The sequence below is a fragment of the Spermophilus citellus genome (assembly GCF_964194105.1).
Source record: "Spermophilus citellus genome assembly, chromosome: 11".
Taxonomy (NCBI): Eukaryota; Metazoa; Chordata; class Mammalia; order Rodentia; family Sciuridae; genus Spermophilus; species Spermophilus citellus.
In genome coordinates, this window is record NC_138192.1 from 126,092,479 (window position 1) to 126,106,080 (window position 13,602).

Consider the following 13,602-nt stretch of genomic DNA (forward strand, 5'->3'; position numbering starts at 1 on the left):
CATTTCTTGCATCAGTACAGTCCCCATATGTCTTAAGATTAGAACCAATACTAATTAAGGTGTAGACTTTAGTGGCTGGCATGCTCCCTTTGGAGTCTAAGAGATGATTCACTCACCCGGGGTTTTGGCAGGTGCTCACAGCTGTATCTCCACCTCTGGCCACATCAGGGACTTTGTCTTGACTCAAATGCTCTTCTGCTTCCTGTGGGGTGCCACTTTCGGATAGGAAGCATTCAGGTTCTCCTTCAGGTTCTCTGATATCCTCTTCTCTCTGCTCTGTTTCAATCTGAATCAAAGGCACATCCCTTGAGCAAAGTGATCTCCGGGTGTGATTTAGAGGGCCAACGTCACAGCACGAGGAAGTTTTCTTTGCACAATCTAAGCCATCCTGGTTCATAAGAGGAGCCGTTTTGCTTGGAGAAGACACCGAGGGATGTTTGCCTTCGGTGACAGAGTCCTTCCTCTGGCAATCAACAGACTCCTGAATAAGCAAAGGTGGCCCGCTGTGCACTCTGCTGGCAGCTATTCTGTCTGCACACTTTTCCCCTTGCAAGGGAGAGCCCCGGGGATTAGGACCGGCTTCAGCCCCCTCTGCATCATCTATGAAAATTTTGTTCTTTCTCATGAGAGCCTCAATTGAGTTTGCCCACGTTTCATGAATCAACATGTTTGTGATCTGGTCAGTCCCAACTCTTCGATACAAGCAAGAGTCAGATTTGCAGAGACCCGAGGAGGAAGCTCCGCTGATGGGCTGTACGCTTGTGAAATCCTGTGGGCAGTTTTGGGCAAAGCCATCTAAGGAGTTGGCTTTGACTGGCGCATTCACTGTTAACCCGGCACAGGGGGACCTGGTATCTGGCATGGACGACTGTCTGTAACACAGCGGGGATCGTGCAGGGGGAGACAGTAAACCTGACGTCCAATCCTGGCTGCTTCTTCTGGAGGAGGTGCTGTCTTTGCTTTCTCTTTCAATGTCCCTCAGCATGTACCTGTAGAACTCCTCAGTTATGCTATCGGTGCTGGACTGCTTAGAGGGGCAGCTCGGCCTCACGCTAAGGTGGTCGTTCTTCCTGCACGCCTGTTGCATCGCCGAGCTCAGAATGCTGCTGGCGTTCTTGCCTGCATAGTAATCCAGCAGCAACTCAAATCCCCGCCCTTCGTTTTCCATCTGGTTGACCATGAACCTGGAAAACTCATCGGTGATGCTCTCGCAGCTCGACTGCTTGGAGACCGAGCTGGCCCTGCTGACTGGCTGACTTAAGGTGCTCGATAATCCCAGGCTGTTGGCATAGGCCCTGGCCTCAGAGTCCTCCTCCGGAATGCTTTCACAGCTAGAGGCCTTCAGCCGGTTCCACCTGTCACCACCCAGTAACCGATTCCGGGAATAGCTCTGGGCTTGCCACACGCCATCCACCATGGAGAACTCGGTTAGGCTCATGATCTTGGCTGCCACTTCATTTGCAAAAATATTGACTGAATCGGGGATGTCCTCGAGGTTCATAGACTCGTCCACCACCCTGTTCATCAGCTTCTCTTTAAGCTCAGGGTGCTCATCCGTTTTCCGCTTGATCTCACTGAGCCGAGGAGGCTTGTGCTTCCTCAAGCTGCTACTACCTCCCTGGCTTTCCTTCTTCCTCTTCAAGGGTCGGCAGGATACGTTCGGGGTCACCAGAAACTCATTCCCTCTTTTCCATGCGCAAAACCAGGGTTGTTTTCCATAGGAGTTGTCAAGACAGATTGCTGCGATTTCAGTTGCCATGGAGACAACCGTCTCTGCTAATTCTTCTGCAAAGTCTGTAATGCAGTAGTCCTCTGCCTGCTTTGTGGATTGAGCAGGAAGCGCCAACTCGTCCCCTAACAAGGACAGGTGAACTTGAACTTCATTATTTAGGGGCATGACACTACTGTACTTCTCTTGGGTGTTTGGATTGATACTGTCCTCGGCATCCTGGGAGCTGCTTCTACATTTGTCCACTGTGGGTAACTTTTCTGCTTGGAAAGAGGCTCTGCGTTCCTTCTCTTTGTGCCTGGGTGACTGATGGGGCTCCTTTGTGTCTTCTCCCACTGTTCCTTCTATACACATTTCCTTGGAGGATGTTTTAGCTGTTGAAGAGTCCAGCACTCTGCGACTACAGGACAGTTCAAATTGCAGTGGGGGGTTCTCCATGAGGCCTGCCCTCACTCGGCTCTTGTCTTGCTTCAGGTCCATAATATCACTGGTGACAAGACTAGTGCTTTGTGCATTGCTAAGTGGATGGTCACTGGCATATTCTGTGTCTTTTGTGCCTGCTTGACCAGCAACCTGATCAAATGGCTGATAGCTGAGGGGTTCCATTTCCCTCCATCTGATGGTCTCCTTAGAAAGGACAGGAGGACACTGACCAAGCTGCACTATCTGGTTCATCTTCTTGAACGTGCAGCATATCACACTGTGGAGCAGTCGATTTGTGCTTTCCATTAAGGCGTCCAATGTTTCAGATGAAAGCCTGCCATCGTTGGGGTGGGTTATTTGATTTTTCTGGTGAACTTCATCAATGGCATGCTTCAGAATAACATTGGACAGGGTCTGTGTCAGTTCATTCCTCAGGATATTTTCTGAGCACAGCATCTGAGACTTTGAAGCAGATTCCATGATGCTCCTGTTCACAGATTCCATGAGGTCACCAATGCTGCTGTAGGTCTGAGGCCTAGTTAAAACCAGAGCAGCCTCTGTGAGCAAAGCCTCTGCAATGGCTTCCTTCCCCACCTCCACGTTCCTCTCTGTTGCTGAACTACAAAGTGGAGGGATTGCTCCTGCATCTTCTGTTGAAGGCAAGAAGCTACTTGGGGATACAGGACAGGTCACTTCTTCCCTTTCACCTAAACCACAGACAGCTACGGCACTTGCCACCTGAGTCATGCCACACAAAGCCGATGGAAAGGAGTATTCACTGATGGAAGACTCCTTGAGTCCTTGAGATGCCTGCTCTTGAAGTGCTCCATTGCCTCCCAGGGCACAGTTTGCTCCCAGGGATTCCTGTTCCATTGTGAACCTTTCCGTGGCCTGTGGACTGGAGATGGTTCCAATCACAGTGGCTGCACAGGCGAGTGCTACTTCTACAGCACTCTGAGGGTGTCTGCTTGGGTCCTCTCCAGGTAGGACACCTGCGGTTTCCATAGAGACCTCCATCTCAGGCCAGGAAGAGATGCCTGGTTCAGGGCCAGCATCACTGCCTTCTGGACTCTGCACTATGACGATTTTGGGGAGCTCATCCCATGACCGAGGGACAACTACATCTTTTGTTGAGCAGCTAGTGGGAAGCAGAGCACTTCCTACAGAAACACTGACTACAGATTCCTGGGCTGGTGTAGGTTGAGACTGAGATAATCTGATAAATGCATCTTGTAGCACAGATTCTGCTAAATTTGTAGCATACTCGCCAGTTGTGGCTTCTCCATCTTGGATAGGAGGAAGTGAGTTTCTCAGGCCTTCATGATCTCCTGGATCTAGGCTGTTGCCAGGTTCAGTGACAATACCATATGCAGAAGGTGCACCTTTCTTACCCATCATGGAGAAATAAGCATCACTTGGAATACACAATGCCTGAGGTTTTTCTACTTGACCTTTACAATGTTCTGAATAATAATAATTGGTAGCTGGTTGCTCATTCCTCATAGCTTCACCCTTCCACTGGGATGGCTTGGTGGAAAGATCTAGACTCTGCAAACCTGTGTTCTCTGCTACCTTTTCCAGATATCCTTCTGTTTTAATAAAAGGTGAATATTTGTTAATGCATTTGTCTTCCAGAGCATAAAGCAACTTTTCTTTGTTGTAATCGCGTTCCTCTTGGGTGACTCTCTTTTGCTTTTTACTTTCCAAAGCATTGGCTGACAGATTTATATTTTCATAACCTAGTAAAGAGAAAATGAGGGCCACTATTATTTTTTGAATATCAAGCTCCCATGGGTCTAAAATAACAATTACTTTCCAAAATTGCCTTAATGCACTATCTTATTTTTATTTGTTTTTTTTCTTCAAATGAAACATTGTGAACTTTTTTTAGATTCTTACACATTTTTAATTGACATAAAATCAGCATAACAAAATTAACCATTTAACCATTAAAAGGCAATGCAGTGACTTCTAGCACATTCAAAATGCTGTGAAATCATCACCTTGACTTAATTCCAGAGCATTTTCATCATCCCAATGAGAACCCTGTACTGGTTTTCCATTCCCTCCTTCCTCTTGCAACCATTACTCTTTTTTTTTATCTCCAAGGATTTGTCTATTATGGATGTTTCATGTAAGTGGAGTCCTACAATATGAAGTCTTTTACAACTGGCTTCTTCCACTGAGGATACTGCATCTGTGTTGTAGCATGTATCAGTACTTCAGCCCATTCCATGGCTGGATATTGTTAGGAAAAGTGAATCTTAAAATTCTTTTGAACTCCATTATGGGATGCTACCCAACAAAGTGGCTTTTGATGCAAGGACTAAAGGCTGATTACCATTTTTCAGGGGAAATAAAAATTAAGGAACACAGATAATTGCATCTTAGAGCTTTCTAATGTGCAAAAAGAAAAGAGGAGGAAAGAGGAGGATGTTTAGAGCAAGCTCAATAGTGGGCCTTGTTGCAAAGATTTACTCTGAAGTTTGCATAGGATTTGCCCAGCAATAATTGCAAGAAATCTGGGTGTTTTTTCCTCTATGGCTAAGAGTGAGGAAGATGAACCCATTAATTGAGCTCTAGGGGTCAACAGAACCAGCTGAATAAATAAATGCTAAGTACTTTCCTGGATTCTCTCTTTCTGTCCTCACACAGATCAGTAGCTATAGACACTATTGTCCTCTCAAATTATAGATAAGGTAACTGTGACTCAAAAAGATTAGATTGATGATTCTAGGTCTCACAACCTCAAAGTGACAGTTATGGGATTCAAATTCAGGCCAGTCCAACTTGACTCCAACTAATATTTGCCTTTTATGGAAGTCTTAGGGAAACTAACTCTCCTCCAAGGAATAGCTTCCATCTCTGCCAGGTAGGAAAATTTCCTCTTAAGCCACACAGATTTCCTTTAGCATCCCTAAGGCATCTTTTGGAAGTCTGCAACCATCCAACTGCTAAGTCTGCAAAGTACATTAACCAGCATCTTCACCAGTATTATCTTTCTTCCTTCTCACAACCTAGCAAGTAAAGATTGTGTCGTGTCAGCCAAACTGAAACCTTTCTGAAATCTCACGCAGACATTTTTGTACGGTGACTAATTTCGGGATGTGCATTTTTCTTATTTAAAAGTGCTCACCGTTCTTATATTCTTCCACCTCGCTTTCCTCCTCCAAGTGCTCAGAGGCAGTGAGAAAGTCTTCCTCGATTGAGGACAAGGAGCAGTTTGTGTCATCCTCCAGTTTCAAGATATTTGTTTCCAGGTGGTGCTGCCGCTCCTGCACCAGTTCCAGACCAATCAAGAATTTGTTGATTTCAAAGATGATGCAGTTGGTACTGTTTGGTCTGTTCCCTCTTGCACATTGGACCAAGCAGATATCTGGCAGCCAAGGGCACTACAAGCAGAGAGAAAAGAAGACACTGTTTGAAAGGGAAATAGAACACTATTGCTTCTGACCTTCCACTGTGCACCAACCTCTCCTGATAAAAAGAGTGGGAAATCTTAAAAATATTTCAAATATCTTCTGGCTTATGTTGATGAGCTGCATGAGAAAAAATTCAAGTGGAATTTGGGAACACTAGGCACCCAAGGAGAAAGCTTAACTTAGGGGATATTGGACCAGCTGTATCACATATTTTGGTTTTCCCTGGTGAAAGCAAAAATTGAATCATGAAAAGTTCAACAGGCAAGAGATATTTTATTCAAGGCTATTAAATAAGGGAGAAAATTCAGAACTCAGATCATAGCCGCACTGAAACACAAGGCTACAAACTTGAGATCTCGGGGGAAGGGGGAGGCCTAAGGCCTTTGCTAATGAGCTTGACCCAAAGTAAGTGTAAAAGTAAGCTTTCTCGAGTATTTGTGACAAGAGTTGGTTTCATGACTGGGTGCAGGTTGCATAGAGGAGTTTTGTTCTAACTGTCTCACAGAGACTGAGAGATGGGGCACTAACATCTTTGATGAGGGCTTTGCAAAGAGATGGCCCCTACTTCCTATAAAAAGACATTTCTGGGTCTTAAATCTGGAAATGATGTGCATTTCAAAGGGGCAGAGAAAGAATTTACCATGATAATGTTCCCAGATTAAATGCTCTATGGAAAGGAAGCCAAGGTCTGGAGTCAGGAAGAAGCCTGGGAAAAGCTGTGTGCACGCTGGTTGGGTCGCTTCTTTTGATTAAATTGAGTTCTAGCTCTTCAGGCCAATGTCTTTCTCTGCCCTGATGATGTTCAGTGAAGGTTCTGCCAGAATTTTGGATGCATAGTCAATGTTTTATCAACTAGAGTTAGATCTTTTCATTTGTACTGCTCACCTGAAGAAGGAGTCAACATGAAATTTAAAGAAAGCTTCTGGGAACTGGTGTATAGGGAAAACAATGATCAAAAGGCCCAAATTATCCCACAGTGTCTTGGTTAGACCTGTTTAATTCTGTTCAGTTCTAGGGCTTCAGATCATATGCCTGTTTTCCAGGACACATTTTATCTACACATATTATTTTTGTTAAATAGCAATTAAAAGTTTCAATTGCTCCTGGACAGATTATTAGTATATCATGAGAATGAATTATGTCTGCATGGGTTTTTATTTTCATAAGAAAAAAATTTAAGTGAAAATTCTCTGAATGAAAAATAAGAATTCGTGTTCAGGGGATCACTAAATAGATTTTTTTTTTCTGAAGTAGAATTTGAAATGTTTGAGGAAAATATTTTTACGTTTCAATGCTCAATTTAGAAGAAAGAATTACTAAATCATATGTTTATCTGAGGTTGAAGTTTCTTGGTTCTACTACTAATGAGCTTGCCATTCTGGAGTCCCCAAGTCTGAATGTGTGTGTTTATGAGAAGTGAATGTGACAGAGGGCTATGTCCACACAGACATTTGTACTGTATTTCATAAAGTAGCTTATTTTTTTGTTACATTATTTATCAACTTTCAGTTGACCATTATACCTAGAGTTATTCTAGAAAAGATTAATATAAAATGAAAAGTTCAATCATTCTCCAAGGGGTTCTGGAATCTTTATATGGTAGGAAATAGAATTCATCTGTTATGGTTGAGATACGAGGTGTCCCACAAAAGCTTATGTGAGACAATAAAAGAATTTTCAGAGGTGAGATGATCAGGTTATGAGAGGTATAACCTAATCAGTGAAATAAGCCACTGATATGAAATCACTGGGTGGTAATTGTGGCAGATCACTGTAGAGTTGAGCCTCTAGAATTTACGCTTATCCTTGGTGAGTGGAGGTCCCTATGATTCCTGGTTTCCATGTCTTGAGCTGTTTTTTTTTTTTTTCACCAGAACCTTTCACCATGATATTCTGTCTCACCTTGGGCCCAGAGCTATGGAATCAGCCGACCATGCACAGAACCCCTAAAATTGTAAACCAACTAAACTCTTCCTTCTTTAAGTTGTTCTTGTCAGGTATATTGGTCACAGCCATTCAAAGCTGGTTAAAACTTCATCACTGTACACATGTGATTGGAACCATTTTTCAGTGAAAGTGGTCCACAATCTGGCTTTTAAAAGTGTGGACTATGGACTCATACATAGTCCTTCTCTTGGAAGCTCCTTAGAAATGTATCATCTTAGAACTCATCCAGGACCCACTATATTATAAGCTGCATTTTCAAGGAATCTGTTGGGGATCTCTACATATATTATTAGCATTTGCAATGCATTGGTTTATAGCTTTATTGAATTTACAAAGTGGCTATGATCCCCTGAATGACAAGGAACTACTCTGTAGATTAATGGTAACTCTCTTCATTAATTTTCCTTCCACTGAATTTAGACATAATACACTAAAGTGGAACATACCAGACATTTTCTGAATGCATATTATATGTAAAGTACATCATGAGATGCAAATATGAATCAAACAATTTCCCGGGAGACAGGGCATAATATCCTGCTAGTGTCTTAGTCATGGATAAAAATATGAATAACAAAAAAAGCAATGGAGTAGTTTGTTGAAGTGAAAAGACAAAGACATAAAGAGAAAACTTCTCACAGAAAACAAAACTTCTCAAGAATTTATGACAATTCTCCACATCATCCTTGCAATATTATTCTGCCTTTTTGCCCCCAAAGCCTCACCAATTAGTGACTGGATGGTTTCTCTTGGTGTTAGGACTCCATCTTAACACTTAATTTTGATTTTGGTGCTTTTTTTTCTACCATGCTCTTCTTTCTTTATTTTTTTTTCAATATGAAAGAAAAATTTTTGAATAGTCCCTTGTATTTTTCAAGGTACGTTCATGTTTTTTTTTTTTTTTTTTTTTTTGGTCAAATCATTATTGTTACAAGCCTTTGAGAATGTTTATTATTATTTTTTTAATCTCAACTTTTTGGACTAGAAAATTGAAGTTAAGAGAAATGGAATAAGCCTGGCCTTCTGAAAGTTTCAGGCTTGTCACCAAAAAAAAAAAAAAAAAATCTCCTTTGGTATTTTAATTTCCTGGGTCAAAGATGCAATGTGACTTGTTTATTACCTTCCTCAGAGGTTAATGGGATTCTTAGCCAAGACCTTAGGTTAACCGATTCAGACATCCCAGAATAACACACCTTGGTTGCCTCTGCAGCTGTCTCCATCTTAATAGGTCACAAAGTTCAATGTGCAAAACAACCAAACCCAATCTATCCCTCAACAAGGAAATCCTTGCTATGGTTGGCTAGAGTGGGGTTCTGCTGCCCCCACACCGCTGATCTATTGGAACATACAGGTTGTGGTACCTAAAAGTGATGTAGTAGCTTTGGGAGATTGCGGAAAGGTGAAGCGATACCTAGTAAGTGACCAGGATATAATACAGAGATGTGGCATGTTTAAGAGGGAGGTAGCTTACCAGCAATTCTTGATAGCTCTTAGAAAAAGTGTGCCGAATTCCAAACATGTTTGGTCGTTTGTTCTTTGAGATGTAGTCTTTCTTGCCCATGCTGGTCTCTAAAATTCTTGGGCTCAAGTGATCTTCCTGACTCAGCCTCCCAGGTGGTTGCAATTATAGGCATGAGACACATGATTTTATGAGTGATCTTTAATGAGTTCTTGACCACTCAACTCTCTCTGATCTCAGAGAAGGTATTTGATGCTTTTCTAACCCAGCATCATTTGTCCTCTGGTTCTCATACTCTGTGGGGCACCATATTCTGCCTCATTCACTGTCCAAACAATTCACATAGAGTTTATTCATCTTCAACTCCAAGGGTGATCATGTGACTCAGGCCTGGCCAATCTGAACCATGCACTGCTCAGGTCACAGCGATTGGCTCAAAAATGGGCAGGTGCACTTAAGAGCTCCTAGGACTCAAAAAGACCTGCTGGGAGCCAGTTGAAAGGGACTTTTTTTTTTTTTAATTCACCTTGAACTTGAAGGGCTATTGTCTCCTTGTGGGAGGAACTTGTGGGATAATCAGACCAGTGGAGAGAAAGCAGAAAAGAGACTAAAAGAGAAAATCCATGTCTTGATGGCATTGCTCAATCCCCACATCTAATCTGTCCCCTGAATTTGCTTAGCTATGTGAGACAGTACATTCTCTTTGTGCTTAAGCTAATTTTCTATCATGTTTAATTAAGTATCCTGAGGATAATCAGTCTAGCAAGTTCAACTCAAGGTCAGGTCCAATTAATGTCAGTATCAATTTTCATAGAGTCTTTGGAAGTCTTTGAAATTGGGGTTTTCAAATAATACCTGCATTTACCAAAATTTAGAAAAAATGTTCCATAAAGAAAAGGCACTTTGGTAAAAAAAAAAAAAAAAAAGAAAAGAAGAAATGTTGATGTTATAAAGAAGTTAGAAACAAAGTTTTTATTCTCTGTTATGTTTTAAAGACATAATTTGCAATTTGCTTATAAATTAAAAAATGACTTAAGATTCCTGTAAAATCTATACCATACATGCCTGTTAGTAGCTACAAAATCAAAGATATATAAACACCTATCAATAAAACCTTCTTGCTTATTAATTGATATTTCATATTACTTAGAAAATCATTATTGTAAAGCTTGAAATTTGGAGATAAACCATTTTCTCTGGAATTGGATTTTCTTTTTCTTTGGAAAATAGTTTCAATTGTATATTTTTGTAAAATGCCGGGTTTCTTACGATTTAACTCTACCTCCTTTTCTTTGTCACAGAAACTAAAGTTTGTTTTAAACAATGTGTTTTTTACCTATTTCATGTCATCCCTCAAATGAATCCCGAAAAGTAGAAATTGTTACCATTCCACTATTATAGATGGACAGACCAACCTCAGAAAGATCCACATTGTTTGGCTTCAAATCCAAAATGATGTCTATTCAGTTATAACAGTATTCTGGTTAGCAAAATTCAGTTATGGATAATGAAATCCCTGCTTTATTAAAGAAAACTATTATACCAAGGTGCAGATATATGAACAGGCCAAGGACTTTCTGCTCTTATTTATTATAAAAGAGCAAACGCTTTGGCTTCCGGGAGAGCCAGTATTCTATATGGGCTCCTTTACCTGGAGTTTCATGTGTTATATTAATGAGCTCTACACCCGGTGAAGCAAAAATCTTTTAAATGGGGTGGGGGATGAAGGGAGAAACGCATTACCAGGGCATAACAGTAGAGGTGATATAGACTTTCAGCTCTAACACTTGTGAAACTCAGGTTTGAACCTTATTTCTGATCACCATAGTTTTTCATAATATAGAGTCATTTTCTATTTTTTTTCCTCTCTCATAAACCTAGACTCTCTGCTCAGGGAAAATGCTATTAGATGAGAATTTCAATTAGAAAATTGTATTGGGCTGGGGAGAAATCTTCATGAGTCATCTGGAGATGAGCTATAATAATGCTGGGCTTCCTATGTTTTGAAGATTTTTAAAGATCGAAGAAAAAAAAAGATTTCAAAATTGAGAGCAAAACTAAAATCTAAGGAAGAACAATATGGTAGGAACTAAATGCTCATTATTTTAATCTGGAGCTATGTTATGTATCACTATAAGAGACCTTGTGTGTATTTTTATTGCAGATTGAACAGCTTTACCCATATTTCCTCAAGTAAGTGTTTTGATGATGATTTATATAATATTAATGGACATGAATGCACTGAGTCATAATAATAGTATTTTATTTCCTGTTTTATTTTTAATAATATTTCTTTTGTCTAGGGATTTTATTCTTGGGTCCAAGAAAACTTGGGACTGCAGGTCTTTATTTACTAGCTTTGACCAGTTTGGTATTTCCTAAGGAGTAAATAGAACCTAGAAAGATAATGTTATAGGATCTCAAAATCACATGTTATGAGTTGGAAGTTTGGTAATGTTCCTAAAAGAAAAGAAAATTCTGTTCTTGGTTATCTACTAGATTTCAGAAACCAAGAAAGTCATTGCCCAATGTGTCTACTCTAGTTCAAGAACAACTGAGAATCATTGATTTTTGAGAAGATATTAGGAATTAAGAATTAATGCAAGATAAGTTTTGTCAATTTTCAAGTGACAATATTTTGAAGTAATACAAATAAACACTATTACCAAATACAGATACTATGTTGATTTTTATGGTATAGGAGCTTATGTGAGGCATCTATATTGGGTTCATATCAATCTTCACTGAGCTGACTTTGGATAACATAGTAGAAAGTGAATGTCTTATCAAGAACTTAGCTTTCATACCTGTGAAACTTCAAAATCTGCTTGGAGATTACCAGATGCTAACCCACTCAGGAGGACAATTTCATTTTCTTTTGGTTGTTGGACGTTCATGGTGCTGATAAGTTTTGGAAGATCTGGAGAAACATTGACCAGTTTCTGTAGAACAAGAATCTTTATTAGTTTAGATTATTTCTTTTCACTTCCATAATGATAACTCCCAAACTATTTTATGTGCAAAATGATTTATTTATGTAACTGCTCATAGTTCAAATTGCTCAATCTATTAAAGCTATTACTGGAAGAAATTATGTAAAATAAAAACATAAGAATTAAGACTGGAATATGGGGCTGGGGATGTGGCTGGGGATGTGGCTCAAGTGGTAGCGCACTCGCCTGGCATGCACGGGGCACTGGGTTTGATCCTCAACACCACATCAAAATAAAATAAAGATATTGTGTCCACCTAAAACTAAAACCCATAAATATTAAAAAAAGAATTAAGACTGGAATAGAAAATTTAAGTTTTAGAAACTCTTTAGCTCTAAATTTTCCAAAGTGATCATTTAGTATTAATACCACACAATAGACATAAATAATAGTGTAGAAAAATTCCCTTCTTAAGCTTTCAAACAAAGAATTGTTCACCAATGATTTTCTGTTTAACAATAATAATGGTAAAGATAATGACTAACATTGATTTTTCTTTGTGTACCAAGCACTGTACTAAGGACTGTCCATATCTTACATCATTTTGTATTTAATCCTCATGACAGTCCTGTGTATACTAGGTACCATTATTGCTTTCATTTTATACAGAAGCAGCCCAGAGTTAGTTGCAGGCACAAATCAGTGCCAATGTGCCTGCTCCACATCATGCCAGGAGATTGTCTCAAATCACTCACAGGGTCTGGACATGCCTGCTTGTTTTCATCCTCCCTGTTCTCTTTTCAATGAACTCAACACCATAATTCCATCAAATAAAACTGTATGTACACTTGCTCTTGAAAATTCTTCCAGAAATACACAGATGATGACAGTGAGAGGGTAGTAAAGATTTGTAAAGGATATCTGTGTGAACAACTGGGTTCATGTTGCTTTGGTGCAACATTACCAGGAGAAAATATGATAAGAGTAACCGAGTGATTGTCAGTATTGAGTATGGAGTACTTAGGTACCCGATACTGAGTAACTAAGTAATCCTTCTACCGTTCTGTGATAATCAAGCTGCAGATGGTTTACTCTGAACAGTATTACACCAAATGGCAAGGGCAGACTGTCAGCTTTGGGCATGGAATGACAATCTTATCACACCACTTAATTCTTCCCACTGTCCTGCAGACTGTTTCCAAAGAACGGAGGAGAACTCCAAGTGCTTACGTTCTGTCAGGGATTCACGTCAAGGTTCTCACAACCTTGGACATGCTTGGGAACATAAGCTACTACAAGGTCCATAAAGTTCAAGCCCCAGATGGGTGTAAAACACGGAAGTCAAGGTTAGGGTCTGATGGAAGCAGCAGGAGCAACCTAAGAGTCAGAGGAGGGATTGGCTGGTATCGTTCAGGTTTTACAAAAAACACAAAAAAGTTGCCTCAGATTGGGTGTTGGGAGTGAAGGAAGGAGAGAGCAGATACATTGAGGCACTTGTGGGCCAGAGGAAGAGCATGCTAAAAACAGTTCTGACACAGAAAAGCAAGTTTCACAAATGTTAAGAAGGGCAAAGTCCTGGGAAAGAAGCGAGGAGGGTCGGGGATGCAGGCTGTGGTGAGGCCCTCTCACTGTGGTCTCTTTAAATGAACATCATCACGTAAGCATGGGGTCAGATTGGGCAGCTCTTAC

The 13,602-nt window shown here is 40.5% G+C and overlaps 1 protein-coding gene across 2 annotated transcripts in view; it reads right to left on the reverse strand.

Annotated features, from left to right (window-relative positions):
- SPHKAP (SPHK1 interactor, AKAP domain containing) overlaps positions 1 to 13,602 on the reverse strand; it is a 167,571-nt gene that overhangs the window by 28,003 nt on the left and 125,966 nt on the right. For both annotated transcript variants that reach the window (XM_081262219.1, XM_081262218.1), the window contains exons 5-7: positions 11,788 to 11,922; positions 5,289 to 5,544; positions 117 to 3,891 (exon numbers count right to left, since the gene is read on the reverse strand). In XM_081262219.1, the coding sequence (XP_081118345.1) occupies positions 117 to 3,891; positions 5,289 to 5,544; positions 11,788 to 11,922 (4,166 nt within the window). The remainder of the gene's footprint in view (positions 1 to 116; positions 3,892 to 5,288; positions 5,545 to 11,787; positions 11,923 to 13,602) is intronic.